The 17942-nt window shown below is 43.0% G+C and overlaps 1 protein-coding gene across 1 annotated transcript; it reads left to right on the forward strand.

The window, feature by feature from the left end:
* The first annotated feature begins 14707 nt into the window (after positions 1–14707).
* LOC113077203 (uncharacterized) lies at positions 14708–17094 on the forward strand. The gene is made up of 3 exons (XM_026249658.1): positions 14708–15766; positions 16076–16111; positions 16757–17094. The coding sequence occupies exons 1-3, from the start codon at positions 15196–15198 to the stop codon at positions 16891–16893; spliced, it is 744 nt and encodes a 247-aa protein (XP_026105443.1). The 5' UTR covers positions 14708–15195; the 3' UTR covers positions 16894–17094.
* Positions 17095–17942: the final 848 nt, after the last annotated feature.

Here is a 17942-nt window from a genome sequence, read left to right on the forward strand (position 1 = left end):
GTGAATTAGAAAGTTGTCCGTCTTGAAAAGAACAATTTATGTACCAAGTTTGGTGTCTGTAGCTAAAACTAACCCCCCCACTTTTGACAAAAGGTGGCGCTATAGAGTGCCTCCTTCACGCCCTTTTAAAAGCTTTTGCCATTGTCTAGCTATCACTAATACTGATATGTGTATTGAGTTTCATGTAAATCTGAGCTTGTTGTCTGCCTCAAACTCACCATAACAGAACATTCAAGTTTGACACGTTGCCATGGCAACACTATATCAGATATCAATATCCCCACAACAGATTTACATCGTCCATGTTTTGTCATTATTCTGACGAAGTTTTAAGTAAATAGAGTAAAAATAAGATGCTGAATTCAAAGCGTTTGGAAAATGACACACTTCCTGCTGCCAGTTGGTGGCGCTATAACGTTGACTCTTAATAGTCACATATGTACGATCGGTATCATACAACGAACAAACCAATGAAGTTTGATCAAATTCAGGAAATGTATGTGGATGTTATTAGACATTTCGTGTTTCTCATTTCTAGCCATAATTTCCATGCCTCGCCACGGGCAAACCGTTCGAGATATCAAAAATCCCCTCGCAATTTTTCATCCCCAATGTCTTGAGATCATGTTCACTGAGTTTCGTGGCGAACGGGTTGAAAACCTCAGAGGAGAATTTCAAATTCCAGAGCATGCTTTTTTTAAACAGCCCTGAATAGCTGACTTCCTGTTGGGCGGAGCCTATGACATAAAGTGTGAAAGTTGTTCGGCTCAATGAGATCTATAAGTGTACCGAGTTTCATATAAATACATGCAAGTGTGTGTGAGCTATGGTTCAAGATTTCTGACTGTGTTCCAGGGGGCGCTGTAGAGCCCCTGTGCCACGCCCGGGTCCCAGCCTCTGCAGCGACCTGATGGCCGCAGATTCCAATGTGTGTGCCAATTTTCAAGAGTTTTTGAGCATGTTTTTGAGCATGCAGATACAAGAGGGTCCTCGCACCTCGGTGCTCGGGCCCTAATAATAATAAACAAAGCAGATACAAGAGGGTCCTCGCACCTCGGTGCTCGGGCCCTAATGAACCATGACGGGCAGCCCTCTGTGCGCACACACTCGAAGCATGTGTACGTTACTGAAGTCTTCTGTCAGCGCTCAAGCACCTGCTTCAGTTCTTCTGCGCTTTACCCATTAAATACACACATTCATCTTAAATGAATGTAAACAATAGGTAGAAAATCAGATGGATGTCACGTCATTCATTATATTGTATCCGTGCGTTCAGTCTTAAAGGGAAAGCAGCCTAATACACAGGTCTGCTCTGTCTTTCACTGTAATCAAACAAAAGACAAATAGAGAATCACTCACTGCTCTTCACCCAATAGCCTTTGCAGCATATTTAATTAATACAGTATATAAAACTGCATATTTTTCATTTTATTTTCGATGTCCATTCAATTTTTGTAGTATTTCTTACTTGAAATGCTATAATCTGGTCTCCTATATACTTCTATTGACCTTTACTCCACTATAGTTAATTTAAAGCCAAAAATGTCCATTGTTCCTTCATATATCTCTGCTGAGCAGGGTGATGTTGCATAGAAGTCAAAGTGATGTGCAGGTCTTAAATGTTTTGGAAATGTCTTAAAAATGGTATTAAAAAGTGTTACATTGGAAGTGATGATACCTGCAAATACCCTGATTATAAGGCAGTAAGCTTTAGTGTCATTTTGACATGGTTATACCACATCTTTATGTGAAGGGTTAAGACAACACATTTTTCTTCCAGTTAAATGTATTTTTAATGGTTTGTCCTCATCGTAGGTAGAGGAGTGTTTGCTACCCAGCCTGTGGAAGCCGGAGCTTTTGTTTTGGAGTACAGGGGTGAACTCATTTCAGCAGAAGAATGCCGGGCGAGAGACTAAACTGAGTTACAGAGCACATTTCTGTTCGAATTTGAGTGGCAGAAGCGTCACTGGTGGTGAGCATGGAAACACGCATGTTTTGTAGAGATGTTGAAAATTCCATCAAGATATGCAACACACATTGAGTAGCCGATGAATGAACAACAACAGGACTAATCTTTTAATCGCACATGGCTGGTGGACAGCAGCAGTTAATTCCAATGATAAGGAGACCTGCCAACCTGTACGCATTTTGCGTAGCAGATATGCATTTTGTAATCTGCGTTAATAATCTGTTAAACAGAACTCTATTATATTAAATATTAATCACACCTTCACGTGTAAGAGTGAAAAAATGACAATATTATAGTAAGTTTATTTGATTCACATCTTATTTAGAGTTTTGACCTCGACAACCCAACTGCATTTACCGCAAACAGTAAAAAAATGTTTTGGTTGAATCTGTTCAAAGGAGTCATTAGTTTGCGAATCGGACGTGCCATTAGCAGACTTGTACAACGCGTGTGATTATCCCGGCAGTAAGGACATCGCACAAGATTTGTCAACACAGAAAACATTTTGTCATTTGGTAGGTTTTGTTTTGTTTATTTAAAGTGTTTTTTATGTCCGCTGAATGTGCGGAACGCTTTTCAGAGAAGATAAGGCACAACACCCAGCAGTAATTCAGGAAAAAAATACCCAAATGCTCCAAGTTAAACTTCGGTCTTCCGATCTTTTACCATCGTGTCAATTCTCAATTGATTTTGATTAATATGCGCGAGAGAGCGAGAGAGATCAAGACAGTTTGAAGACGGTGAGGGTGCGCGGGCGCGATCGGGCCTCTCTCTCTGCTCGTTCTTTCAGTATATGCGCCTATCGCAAGCGCAGCAGTCATGTACATCACTCACCGATCAAATAAGGCTTTGGCGAGACAAAAGAATTGCTTGTGAGAGAGATGCATAAGTGACAGAAATGCAGGAAAGGAAAATTGGGAAGGAAAGGCAGCTGAATGAATATACGAGTTTTAAATTGCGTAAAACATTTTTTTTTATAACGAAACACAATATGTGGGCAGCCGGTGTTTATTCTGTGGCGCACCGCCACAAATTAATCTAAGTGTGGGAAACACTGCTATGGCAAAGACCTGGTGACGCCTCTGTGCGCGCGCTGTCCTCAAATCAAGCTAATGCAAAAGAAGAAGAGTTTGACCAATCATAGCGCTGGGTTCATTCCCCAAATAGCAAGCGGGGATGATTGACAGATGTGTAAGGCCTATTATTAAAGAGAGACTGAAAATCGACACCAATAAAGATTCCCGCTTGATCCCCCTTCCACTCCGCGGCCGCAGTCTGACTGATGTCATAAGCGAGTACAGTAGAGTAGTCACGGTACTTCTGACTCCAGAAGGTAAACGGCCTGGGCTCGATATGGAAAGTTGATTGAGTTAACTTAATCTTATGGATTCGATGATCACACAGATCGCATGGATTATCTTAAAATACTCCGTTAAGTTATTCATGGTCACTCAGAAAAGAGGAAGACATCATTCAGTCATGCAAATAATAAAATGCTCAAGTAATGCTAAACTATATATCTTTAAAATCGCTGTGGTTTCGTGATTATGAAAGTGCTGTGATTTGTAAATTAACATTAGCCTACTGATAAACGCGAGTCTGGAGAAACAGGCATTTATTTATTCTTTCATTCTCAGTGTTGAGAAACGTATGTGTTACATTATTGTGTTAATTACAACTAAAGTACCTAATTATGTTATTTATTTTGTATGAAAACTAGCACGTTAGCTACTTTTGGATTAAAAAGTACCATATCAGTGCTGCGCGAGCTCTCTCACAAACACGGACACACGCACACAGAGAGAGAAGATCATTGTAAAATGAAAATTGACGGGCTAAGTTTAAATTTTGTTCTTGCTTTTTTTTTTTTTTTTTTTTTCTGTCAAAAAGCATTTTGCATTATCCATCCCTGCTCTTAAAATTCGTTAAATGGACGTTTTACTGTTAACACAACCCTCATTATATGTCGGATTTGGAACTTATACTTCATATTATTTTTAGAATAAGTGATTCGTTATAGTATTATTGGACTCCTGTCTATTCATTGTCAACTGTTTTCTATAAATATTTTTGTACTGGCTAACATTTATGCAGCTAATGCGTGTGCTTTTTAAAATGTGCAATGTTCAAATGCCAAGACAGCACGACACAAATAGAAGCCCTTTTCCCTGTGGTATTTAGTATCATATTTGGATATTGGAAAATAAATTAATTAGCTTAATTGTACACAATGTTCTAGGGGTTTGTTAATTTTAGACTAGTTGACCAGCACACATTATATGCAATGCAATTATATAATGCATGTGTGTCATCTTCCAAACGGCCCATACAACATGGGTGGTGAAATTCGGTATTGTAGTTAAACAATTAAAGGGTGGTTTTCTTATTTATTTTAGTATTGATGCATCCAAAGAAGACGGTTCTCTTGGAAGATTGATTAATGACAGCCACAAATCTCCAAACTGCACCATGAAAAAAATCATAGTAAATGACACGCCACATTTGTGTCTATTTGCTGTGAAGAAAATTGAAATAGGAAGTGAAATCGAATACAACTATGGTGATTCACAGTGGCCGTTGCGTAAAAAGGTGAGTTGGTTATATTAGCTATACAGATAAAAAAAAAAAAAAAATTAAGTGCTGAATAGCACAGCTACATCGGTTTTCTACAATTTGTAGTTCATTATAAATCGTATATTAACCTGATTATCTATGCATAGCTATGTGATCTCATATGCATGTTTCTTAGAACTTTTGTCTGATTTCCAGGGGCCAAAGCAACAGACTTCTGTTCTAGAGACCAAAACATCCCTAACAGATCACTCTTCCCATGATGCCTCCAACAAAGATGCTATTGTCACGCAGGTGAAGGAGTAACGTCGACTCTGTCATCACAATCTATTCTAGTCTTGCCCTCATGCTGCATGTCGAGCACTCACAGACACACACATTTCTAGTCTAGGCCTTATGGGGCCCTCACACACACACATTTCTAGCCTAGGCCTTATGGGGCCCTCCCCTCAAATGAATGAATTCACAGTTAAGCTCACACACACACATTTCCAGTCTAGGTCTTATGGGGCCCTCACACACACACATTTCCAGTCTAGGTCTTATGGGGCCCTCACACACATTTCCAGTCTAGGTCTCATGGGGCCCTCACGTATGGATCTCACTCTTAGTGATTTTACATCATTGGGACAACATCTGTCAATATTTAAACTAGTGTAATTGCAGGTGTAATTCAACACTGATCAAGCTGCTGCATGTTCAGAATGAGTATTTTGGATGTACTGCATTGCAACATCTTATTTGTTGCTGTGACACTTGCTGTTACCTCTAGAAAAGACGAGTGTATGCTCTTATGCTGTGTTCACACCAAACGCGAATAGAGCGTCAAATTCGCGTCTACCGCGTCTATTTTGCCGATTGACCATTTTGAGATCATTCGCTTTATTCGCGCGAGTAATTCGCTTAATTCGCGCGTGAAATTAACTTCACAACAGACGCGAATTCGCATCATGGGGGGGGGGGGGAGCTGGCTTCTGCCAGCTGAGTTCACGCAGCATTTTCAACCGCCATTTTTATTTGGAAAATTTTCAAAATATTACTGTTATTGTGTCATGAAATGTAGTTTTAAAAGTATTTCAGGCGAGAATGTAGTTGTTTTAAACTCATATGCGGTTTGTTTATAATGACAGCGTCTATTTAAAAAATGTGTTTCGCCGATCTCGGAGATGAGCTCCATGCGACCAGCGGGAACTCCGTCATCATGTATCCGCCGAGAGCAGCCTCAGCTCGGATAGATCTTCTGACATTTGCCGCTGGCTCTGATGCCTCTTTAGTGGTTCAACATAACATATAATTCGTTTGGGATAAAACGAAACGTTTCGGCCTTTATTCAATTTATCTATTAATATGTTTATATATATATATATATATATATATATATATATATATATATATATATATATATATATATATATATATATATAGGTCCTTTTTATTCCTGTCTCTATAGAAATATGAACTTTTGTCATATAGCTCCGGTTGACTGCTTACTGACAACATCAGTTGTTCCTCCTTGTTGAATGAGTGGAGAAGGGTATTCCTGCACAACCGTAAACGCGCCTTTGCATTGACTTTACATTGAAATCATTCGCGCCAGACGCTCTATTCGCGTTTGGTGTGAACACAGCATTATATGTCAGCTGTGCTAGATGAGAAATGTTTTCACATGAGCTAACTTTTGGTTTCTGTTGTTTTTTTTGCCTGATTTCCAGGAGCCAAAGCAACAGACTTCTGTTCTAGAGACCAAAACATCCCTAACAGATCACTCCTCCCATGATGCCTCCAACAAAGATGCTGTTGTCACGCAGGTAAAGGAGTAACGTCGACTCTGTCATCACAATCTATTCTAGTCTTGCCCTCATGCTGCATGTCGAGCGCTCACACACACACACATTTCTAGTCTAGGCCTTATGGGGCCCTCACACACACACATTTCTAGCCTAGGCCTTATGGGGCCCTCCCCTCAAATGAATGAATTCACAGTTAAGCTCAGACACACACATTTCCAGTCTAGGTCTTATGGGGCCCTTACACACACACATTTCCAGTCTAGGTCTTATGGGGCCCTCACGTATGGATCTCACTCTTAGTGATTTTACATCATTGGAACAACATCTGTCAATATTTAAACTAGTGTAATTGCTGGTGTAATTCAACACTGGTCAAGCTGCTGCATGTTCAGAATGAGTATTTTGGATGTACTGCATTGCAACATCTTATTTGTTGCTCTGACACTTGCTGTTACCTCTAGAAAAGACAAGTGTATGCTCTTATATTTCAGCTGTGCTAGATGAGAAATGTTTTCACATGAGCTAACTTTTGTAACCTTTGGTTTCTGTTGTTTTTTGTCTGATTTCCAGGAGCCAAAGCAGTTATTTACCATCAAAGGGTTTTCCCTAGTGAACTATACCGAAAGTGATGAGACGGATGAGGAGTATATTAAAGACAACCCTCCCAGTCCACACTGTGATGTTGTTCGAAAGAAGACGAGGAATGGAAACATTTCAGGTATGCCTCAGATACTGTACTTGAAAATATTGCTGTTTCTATAAATGGTTCAAACGTCCTTCCCCTGTTACTAATTTTAATAGAATGTAAGCCAAAATGTATTACATATCTTGAAATTGAAAAGCCTTTTTTGCAGGTGGCTGGAGTAGCTGATTTTTCTGATCCTCTGTTTGACTCATATGAGAGTATAGTAGATGAAACTGATGAGGATTCTAGTCTGCAGTCAGACAATGAAGTTGTTCCAAAAAAATGTTTGGTATGTCTCTGTGTACATTTCTACCAAAAAAATTCCCCTGTATAAGATTTCCATAGAATGTGAACAAAAATGCATAATCATACATGATACAATTCCCTTTTTGCAGATGGATAGAGTACCACATTTTTCTGTTCCTCTTAATGAGTCAAGTGATGACAGCATAGATGAGCCTTCCACTTCTATGTCTGGAATGGCTTCACAATGGCCGAGGAGAAACTGTCACCGTCCTGTAAGCCTAATTTTTTCATACATTATACCACTTAGTGGTTAGTGCTAACTAACTCCGTGTGGGTGGCGTCAGATGTTTAACGATACACAGCTGATCATGTACTTCAAAACAATTTTACCCCCAAGCGAAATACAGGGAAAAAAAGCCTTATATCGAGTATATCGGGGCCTTTACTCTCCTCACGTAATAAATGAAAACTTTGTTCATATTGGACCTCAATCTAACAGCTTTGTGTAAAAAAAAAAATTATTTTATTTTAAATATTTTTATAGCCTGTGATGTGATTAGAGGAGACAAATGCGCATCTCCAGAAACTTGAGCCTTAAATACAGTTTATAGTCAAATCAGAATCAGAAAGGGCTTTATTGCCAAGTATGTTTGCGCAAACAAGGAATTTGTTTTAGTGACAAGCTTCCAGTACACAGAGACGACAAAAAAAAAAGGCAAATAAATAAGTGTATAAACAATTGTGCTATAAATGATAATGGAATAGGATTGAGTAAGATGCCGCGATGTACTAGGATGCAGGGATAACAAATAAATATAAGGATATTGGGGGAAGAAACTGTTCTTGTGCCTGGCTGATCTGGTATTTGCAGTTCTGAAGCACCGGCCAGATGGCAAAAGTTCAAAGATGGGGTGACTTGGATGTGAGGGATCCAGAGTGATTTTCTGAGCCCTTTTCCTCACTCTGGATGTATACAGTTCTTGAAGGGTGGGCAGGGGAGCACCAATAATCCTTTCAGCAGTCCGAACAGTTCTCTGTAGTCTTCTGATATCTGATTTTGTAGCTGAACTGAACCAGACAGTTATAGAAGTACACAGTACAGACTCAATGACGGCTGAGTAGAACGGTTTCAGCAGCTCCTGTGGCAAGTTAAACTTCCTCAGCTGGCGGAGGAAGTACAACCTCTGCTGGGCCTTTTTCACAATGGAGTCAATGTGATTGTCCTACTTCAGGTCCTGAGAGATGGTGGTTCCCAGGAACCTGAATGACTCCACTGCAGTCACAGTGCTGTTCATGATGGTGAGTGGGGAAAGTGCAGGGGGGTTTCTCCTAAAGTCCACGATCATCTCCACTGTTTTGAGCGTGTTCAGCTCCAGGTTGTTAAGACTGCACCAGACAGCCAGCTGCTCAACCTCTTGTCTGTAAGCAGACTCATCACCGTCCTGGATGAGGCGGATGACTGTAGTGTCATCTGCAAACTTCAGGCACTTGACAGAGGGGTCTTTAGAGGTGCAGTCGTTGGTGTACAGGGAGAAGAGCAGAGGGGAGAGAACACATCCCTGAGGGCCACCAGTGTTGGTGAAACAGCTGTTTGATGTGAATTTCCCCAGTCTCACTAACTGTTGCCTATATGTCAGAAAGCTGGTGGTCCACTGACAGATAGAGCTAGGAACAGAGAGCTGGGTCAGTTTGGTCTGAAGGACTGTTGGGATGATGGTGTTGAAAGCCAAACTAAAGTCCACAAATAGGATCCTCACATAAATCCCTGTTTTGTCCAGATGTTGCAGGATGAAGTGCAATCCCATGTTGATTGCATCATCCACGGACCTGTTTGCTCGGTAAGCAAACTGCAGGGGGTCCAGTGATGTCCTTATAAGCCAGAACCAGTTTTTCAAACGACTTCATGACGACAGACGTTAGAGCCCACAGGTCTGTAGTCGTTAAGTCCTGTTATCTTGGGTTTCTTCGGAATGGGGATTATGGTGGAGCGTTTGAAGCAGGAAGGCACTTCACACAACTCCAGACATCTGTTGAAGATCTGTGAAAAGATGGGGGCCAGCTGGTCAGCACAGATTTTCAGACAGGCTGGTGTAACACCATCTGGGCCTGGTGCTTTTCTTCTTTTGTTCTTCCTGAAGACCTGGCCTGGCGCACATCATCTTCACAGATTTGAAGAGCAGGAGGTGTGGACAGGGGGATTGCAGGAGGTGTTAACAGTTAGGAAGGGAGTTGGTCAGAATGGGTGTTGGGGGTTCCAAATCTACAATAAAACTCATTCAGGTCATTAGCTAGTTGTTGATTAGCCTCAGTGCAGGGGGATGGTGTCTTGTAGTTTGTGATGGCTCTCAGTCCTCTCCACACTGAAGTTGAGTCGTTGGAAGTAAACTGGTCTTCCAACTTTTTAGCATAGGTCTTTTTAGCTGCTCTAATCTCCTTGTTCAGTGTGTTCCTGGCAAATCATAGTACCAGTAACTTTAGTTATCTCACTCATTAACCTGATGCCAGTCAATTGTTTATCCAAATAATATTGATAGGGGTATGCCTTTTTATGCTGTTCTATATATTCTCTTGTTTTTAGTCTCTTGGTCTAACCGTAATCAACAGCACATGTCTAATTTTATTTACTTTGATTAAACTTACTCTACATTTTACTTAACGCCCCTATGGAATGTATGTGTTCCCAATATGCAATGGTCAGTTTATCATACTAAAGGATTAAAATGTAAGAATTGTCAAATTACTCAATCCCATTCCAGATGTGCATGACCTTTATTGCTCACATGAGTACAGTTTAAGAAAATAACATTTTAGATATTGAGACATGGAATGGAAGCCGATGGCAACCAACATTTTCAAGACTTGCATGTCGTTTAGGCTGGCCAATGGTAATCCATGTCGATACAATTGAAAGAAAACACTGTTTTATAAATTCATGTTAAAGACGTTTCTTACAGTAGTCCATAACTGCTGGTCAAAATGAGTTTGTGTATTTATTTCAGTCATGTTATGAAAGGTCACTGAATAATAGTCATGCACATCTGGGATGAACATGAGCAAATTTCTTTTTTTTTTTTGTCTTTTTCTGGGGGACTAATCCTTTTTAACTTTTCTTTTCTGAAAGATTCAAAGGAGTCTTGTAGAATCCGATGACTCCTGTTTGTCACACACCTGGACTCATTTAATGTGTTTTTGCCCGTGACCCAGTTTCTGTCTTTCCGTGTTTGATTAGTTCCCAGGTGTGTCCATTATCTTCCTCATGTGTTCCATGTCCCTGTTAATTTAATGATTCCATCCACCTGTGTTTCCCCAATTATCTGTTGTTCATAAGCCATGTCCCTTCAGTTCTGTTTTGTCGGGTCTTCTCACTTGTGCTCACTTGATCATCATTTGCTACTTACGTGTGTCTACCTCTGTGCTCCATGTTGGATATCCCCTGTGTTGGATATATTAAAAACCTTATTCCGTTTATCCTCGACTCCGTATTCCTTCAGGCAGCGTAATACCGTGACAGAAGACCCGACCTAATAAGAGAAAATAGAAAACTGCGTGTTCTTCCCTCCGTTTTGTTTTTGGGTTTTCAAAGTCTTTTCTTTTCTTAGTGTTTCTATGGATCCCCTCTATCGTCCCGAATTCCTCATCCTTCTGCTGAAGCAGGAAGAACGCTCTCTCGAGGACCACACCAGATGGTTTTCCTTATTAGCTAATGCCACCAGCTACCCGGACGGCGCGCTCTGCACCTTCTACAACACCAGCCTGAACTCCAAATGCAGAGCGTTGTCGTCCGAAGATGGTCCTCGAGAGGATTTCGCCGCATACGTGGAGTGGACTCTGGCGAGAAATGGGTCACCTCTCACCGTCTGCCCCATAGAGGACCTCGCCAGCCCCACTCCCGACCCAGAGACCAGCCAGCCACCATCACGCCGCACGGAGCCAGAGCCCACCGCAGCCGCAGAGCCCGAGCCATCCACTGTCAGGGAACAGGATCTCGAGAGCACGACTGACCAGGTGTGTGAGCCGGCAACACCGTGCATCGTGGGAGTCCTCGTGGAGATCGAGGGCGTGGAGGAAAGCCCTGCCCACACTCCTGCGACTGAGGGTGAGCTGTATACAGTCTCTGAAAGTCATATGGAGCAAGTTCTGGATCTGATGGACTGGTCTACGGAGGTAATCCCTAATATTCCTGTTTCCCCGCTGGTTCCGTCCAGCCCTGATTCCCCTGTATACCCTCTCAGTCTCCCACTCCTACCTCCTCCAGTCATTTCCTCTGCTCCATTTCCGCTGGTTCCGCCCAGCCCTGAATCTTCTGTTTCTCCGCTGGTTACGCCCAGCCCTGAGTTTTCTATTTCTCCGCTGGTTACGCCCAGCCCTGAGTTTTCTGTTTCTCCGCTGGTTACGCCCAGCCCTGAATTTTCTGTTTCTCCGCTGGTTACGCCCAGCCCTGAGTTTTCTGTTTCTCCGCTGGTTACGCCCAGCCCTGAGTTTTCTGTTTCTCCGCTGGTTCCGCCCAGCCCTGAGCTTCCTGTATCTCCGCTGGCTCCGCCCAGCTCTGAATCTTCTGTTTCTCCGCTGGTTCCGCCCAGCTCTGAATCTTCTGTGTCTCCGCTGGTTCCGCCCAGCTCTGAATCTTCTGTGTCTCCGCTGGTTCCACCCAGCTCTGAATCTTCTGTGTCTCCGCTGGTTCCGCCCAGCTCTGAATCTTCTGTGTCTCCGCTGGTTCCGCCCAGCTCTGAATCTTCTGTGTCTCCGCTGGTTCCGCCCAGCTCTGAATCTTCTGTGTCTCCGCTGGTTCCGCCCAGCTCTGAATCTTCTGTGTCTCCGCTGGTTCCGCCCAGCTCTGAATCTTCTGTGTCTCCGCTGGTTCCACCCAGCTCTGAATCTTCTGTGTCTCCGCTGGTTCCACCCAGCTCTGAATCTTCTGTGTCTCCGCTGGTTCCGCCCAGCCCTGAATCTTCTGTGTCTCCTGTATTCCCTCCCAGCCTCCCTCTCCCGCCTCCTCCCAAACCTGCTGGTCCCTCTACTCCTCTTTCGCTGGTTCCGTCCAGTCCTGATCCTCCTGTCCTTCCTCCCATCCTTCTCCTCTCTCCTCCTCCTAGACCAGCCAGTTCCTCGCCATCCCTGCTGGTGCCAGTCAGTCCCGCAGCTCACCCTCAGTCCGCGCCATCGGGGCGCGGTGGTTCGCCGCTGGACTGCCAGTCTCCAGCTCCGCCTTGGCGTGTTAAGGCCCTGTCTCCGCCTCCAGCCTCCGAGCCCTGGACTCCTCCTCGGTCCTTCGACCCAGCGGCTCCGCCTTGGCTCTTAGCTCCCTCGTCTCCACCGTGGCCTGTCATCCCACCTGCTCCACCGGGCTCCCTCGTCCCTCCGGCTCCACCTTGGTCAGTCGTCGACCATCCGCCGCCTCGGGACTCCACTCCTCTGGTTCCACCTCGTCACTCCATCCCTCCGGCTCTGTCAGGCTCCTCCTTCCCTCCGGTTCCACCTCCATCCTCGGTCGCTCCGGCTCCACATCGGTCTGCCAGGACCCCGCCTCCGCCTTGGTCGCCTGAGCCTTCTGCTCCACCTAGGCCCTCCGGAACCTCGACGTCCCCCTGGCTCTGCGGCTGTGCTGCTCCATCTTGGGCTCCTCACCCACCGGTGCAGTCTCCGCCTGTCGGCCCCCTGGTGTCGTCGACCCCTCCTTCCCCATGGCTCCTCCCGCCGTCGACTCCACCTTGGATCTCCGTCCTGGCTGGTCTCTGGTGGACCATCTGGCTCCTCCTGCTCCCGTCTCCTCCCTGGCTCCTTCCTCCGTCGTCTCCTCCCTGGCTCCTCCTTCTGTGGTCCCTGTCCGCTGGCCCCCTCCTGGAAGTCCGTCCTCCACCGGAACCTCCTCCCAAGTTCCCACCTACGCCCCCCCCTGTTGTTTCTACGGTGCGAGGACGCACCTACCGGGAGGGGGGAGTACTGTCACACACCTGGACTCATTTAATGTGTTTTTGCCCGTGACCCAGTTTCTGTCTTTCCGTGTTTGATTAGTTCCCAGGTGTGTCCATTATCTTCCTCATGTGTTCCATGTCCCTGTTAATTTAATGATTCCATCCACCTGTGTTTCCCCAATTATCTGTTGTTCATAAGCCGTGTCCCTTCAGTTCTGTTTTGTCGGGTCTTCTCACTTGTGCTCACTTGATCATCATTTGCTACTTACGTGTGTCTACCTCTGTGCTCCATGTTGGATATCCCCTGTGTTGGATATATTAAAAACCTTATTCCGTTTATCCTCGACTCCGTATTCCTTCAGGCAGCGTAATACCGTGACACTGTTATGATAGTGAAGATGATTATATTCCAAATCCCAGGGAGGAAAGCAATGACAGTGACTGCAGCTTGGAGTTATCCTTAGAAAATAAAAAAAAAGATTGTCAAAATGTCATCCATTAGTCAGTGCAGAAACAAGTCTTCAAGTCAGAGCCGATTTAAGTCCAGTCAGAACAAAAGTGAGTCTTCAAGTCAGAGTCGATTTAAGTCCAGTCAGAGCAGAAGATTTGAAACAAGTCATGACTCGGCACAAAGATTTCCTGATAGCCTAGAAGAGGGAAGACACAAGGAGACAAGTGTTTCAATGCCACCTGAAGAAGAGCCATCGGTCTTTGTTAATCCAGTATTAAAGAAGGAGGATGGTTCCAGAAGATATAATAAAAAACATCATTGCTTGTATTGTGGACAGGTAGTTCAGAAAATGTCAAGACACTTGTCGTGTAGACACAGTGATGTGGTTGAGGTCACGAAGGCATTAAGCTTGCCAAAGAATTCAAAAGAAAGGCGACGACAGTTGGATTTTCTCAGAAACAAGGGTAACTTTGAACACAACACTCAAGTTTTGGAGAGTCACAAAGGCAAACTTATCCCATGGAAGCAGCCAAAACAAATGACCGATGGACAAGAATTCACGCATTGTGATATTGCTATGGAATGTTCCGAAAAAGAGCGATGTGGCGTCATTTTCAGGTCTGTAATTTCAAGCCTCAGGGTAAGACATTTAAACGAGGTAAAACAAGAGTTCAAGCTTTGTGTGCATTTGCTGAACCTGCTCCAAGAGGATTTAGCGACGAGTACTGGAAGTTCTTAAGTGGCATGAATCAGGATGAGGTTGCAGTTGCTATTAAGGAAGACCGCTGCATTCTTGAGTATGGTTAATTTCAAGCCTCAGGGTAAGACATTTAAACGAGGTAAAACAAGAGTTCAAGCTTTGTGTGCATTTGCTGAACCTGCTCCAAGTGGATTTAGCGACGAGTACTGGAAGTTCTTAAGTGGCATGAATCAGGATGAGGTTGCAGTTGCTATTAAGGAAGACCGCTGCATTCTTGAGTATGGTTACAGACAGTTCAGAAAGAATGAGTATGTAATCAGCCAGCACCAATATATTCGACAAACACTGAGAGAGCTTGGCAGACTGGTACTGGAAGCAAAAAAGTTGACACGTGAAGACTACCAAAGAACTCATAAAGCCTGAAATGTACACTCATGTTGTCTCGGCTGCAAGATGCCTTGCTGGATTCAGTGGTGAAACTGGCAAATATAAACGTCCGTCTCTAGCTCGCAAAGTTGGACATGGCTTGCATGCTTTAGCCATGTTTATCAAATCTGAAGGATTGAAGATGAAAGATCAACAGACTGCCAAAGATGCTGAGGAATTTGAACTGCTATACCAATAAAGTTGGAAATTTGACATTGCAAGTCAAGCGCTAACTCAGCTTAACCAGACCAAGGGGAATTCTCCTCAGATTCTACCATTCACACAGGATGTCCAAAGACTGCATTGCTATTTGTCTGAGAAACAGCAGAAGCAATTGAATGCCCTGCAAGAAGAGCCTTCTCCCTTGAACTGGAAGGACCTTGCTAGAGGGACCCTGGCGCAAGTTATCCTCTTCAACCGACGAAGAGCAGGAGAAGTATCCCGAATGTCCTTGTCGGCGTTCATGTCAAAGGATACATCAAAAACACATGAAGATGTTAACTTAGCCCTTACAGCACTCGAGCAGAAGCTTTGCAAACATTTTGTTTGGATTGCCATAGTAGGAAAGAGAGGGAGGAAAGTCCCTGTTCTCCTTACCCCGGTCATGAGAGAATCGATCGATACTCTGACTGAAAAGCGAGAAGAATGTGGTGTACTGCGTGAAAACGGATACTTGTTTGCATTGCCGCTCTCTGTACATTACTTGAGGGGTTCCGATTGCATTAGGCAGTTTGTGAATGAATGTGATGACCTCAAACATCCCAAAGCGCTAACCTCAACAAAACTTAGGAAACACATTGCTACTCTGTCAACTGTTCTGAATCTCAAGACTACAGAACTCGACCAATTGGCAGATTTCCTTGGGCATAACATAGAGCTCCACAGAAAGCACTACCGCCTTCCAGAGGGCACCCTCCAGCTAGCTAAAATAAGCAAAGTTCTTCTAGCGCTGGAACAGGGACGGCTAGGAGAATACAAGGGGAAGAATCTGGATGAAATCCAGCTTGATGTGACTGGTATTGATATACAAGTCTTTTTTATTATTAAGGAAAGTTAAAAAGCACAGCATTGTCCATTTATAAATCGTTCTCTTTTAGAATAGTAGATAGTATTTTATAAGGAATAGAATTGAATAGAACAGAATAGAAGTATTTGACCTCAATATGCAGAAGAAGAGGGCAGGTTTTATTGTTATAATGTGACTAACTAAACAATTTTAGTCTATTCAGCTATTTATGTAGTCATTTGACAGATGTATACTCTTGACCGATTGATTGCAGTTTCAGGTTTACAGCTCATTCATATTCTATTACTTGCTGTTTTAGAGACTGTTGACATGGATGGGTGTTCACAAGAGGAAGGTATGTTTGTATGATTTAAAAAAAAAAAAAATTTGGTTATGAAAGATATCTCATTTAAATTAGACTGTTAAATGTAGATAAATATAACCTTTTAGTTTAAATTAATAGTTGACTTGTTTTAGACATGCTGCCTTTTACATGTGGGGAATGTTTGACATTGTTTCCAGTTAATTGTGTGGTACAGTAAGCTACACCGCAGGTATAGTTATCCAAAGGTAGTTGATCTCCACAACCATTGTGTCCTTTAGCAAGATGCTTCATCCCATTGCTCCAGGGCTATTGCCACTGTAATGTGTTCTGTAATTTGCTTTGGGGAGAAAGTATCTGCCAAGGGCATACATTTTAATTGTGCTACCAGTGTGAGTGCAAGTCTAATTTAAACTGGCTCTCTCTACCACGGTATTGTAGAATTATGGAAACCATGTGTAATTTGTTCAATTCTATTTGTTTATTTGTATAGCGCTTTTCACAACACACATCTGCAAGACTCGTGTCATATACTGAATATTTATAAACTTGTACTGTTGATCATTGCTTTTGGTCACCATGACACAAATGTTATGCATAATTGATCCTTAGTTTATATTTTGATTTGCCTTTTTCTTTAAACTTATTAAACTTATTACTTATTTTCTTTGCACTCAGATGACTTTATTCCAGAAGTACAGGAGCCTGAAGTTGAGGACAGTGTGGCTTCCACACAGGAACCTACTTCCACACAGGAACCTACTTCCACGCTGCATTCCCAATACCAGAGAAAGTCATCAAAAAAGAGATGGTGAGCTTAAAATGTAAAGTGGATTGATTGGTCCCGTTCATCTTGTAACACATAATCAGGTCATCGATTCAAGGGTTAAATTCAGCCTGGCGCCAGCTTGGCTGGACTTAAATTATTTTACGACAAGAAATTCCAGAGTCACGTGGGCGAGCTTCAAAGGAGACCTGAAAACCCCCCCAAATTCCTCCAACACACTGGAGACAAAGGAAACCTTTCGTAAAGTTCCTTACTTTTGTAAGTCCTTATTAATATGTATTTTAAATATGTTTATGGATTGCATAAAATGGTTAATTCTTGTTATGTGAAGAGTATAAGTTGCTAGCTTATACTTTAGGAAATGTCTCTCCTCATTTTAACTTTCTCAAAGAGAGCCATGTTTCTGCAACCCCCACCCCTGCAGGTCGTAAAACTTTACGACCACACAGGACTACACAGGACAGGAAACCTAATCCTTACAAAAGAATGGTAAAATGTACTCAAATGTAGTCTTAATGTGTATGTTATTGATTTTGCGGTGCATTAGAAATTTCCCATATAAATTGGGACTATCTGCAGTGTTATCATGTGTTAATCAAATCTTTAAATATGTGTAATTCTGCATTTGAATGTAACTTCATGTTTTGATCATTTATATATATATTATGTTTAGTATTGTTCTAATCGTCATGCTCTGACAGACCCATTTATCTAGAGCAAAGTAATGAAAAATTTATGTAATCTGAATTACAAACTTGCTAGAATAATCCCTGGAATTTGGACAAGCCCTAGATCTCCAGGGGATTGTCTCCACAGAGACAAAGGAACTTTTCCCTCCGCTTCAGATTGCGGACTTTCATTGGCTGTTTACGCGAAAAAGGGGCGTGAACCATTTCAAGCCATAAGAACGACCGAACAAGGTCCGCCCTCTCTCTTCTTCTCCTTCTCCGTTCTCGGACACGCTGCTTTCCTCTGCGACCAACGTTGCTTCCGATCATAGCGCAAACCCCCTCAGCACAGGGGCTGAGATAAAAAGCCATTTTAATGGCTCCTTTGGAAGCTTTCGTTTTTGTTGTT

Source organism: Carassius auratus, unplaced genomic scaffold (genome assembly GCF_003368295.1).
Source record: "Carassius auratus strain Wakin unplaced genomic scaffold, ASM336829v1 scaf_tig00021960, whole genome shotgun sequence".
Taxonomy (NCBI): domain Eukaryota; kingdom Metazoa; phylum Chordata; class Actinopteri; order Cypriniformes; family Cyprinidae; genus Carassius; species Carassius auratus.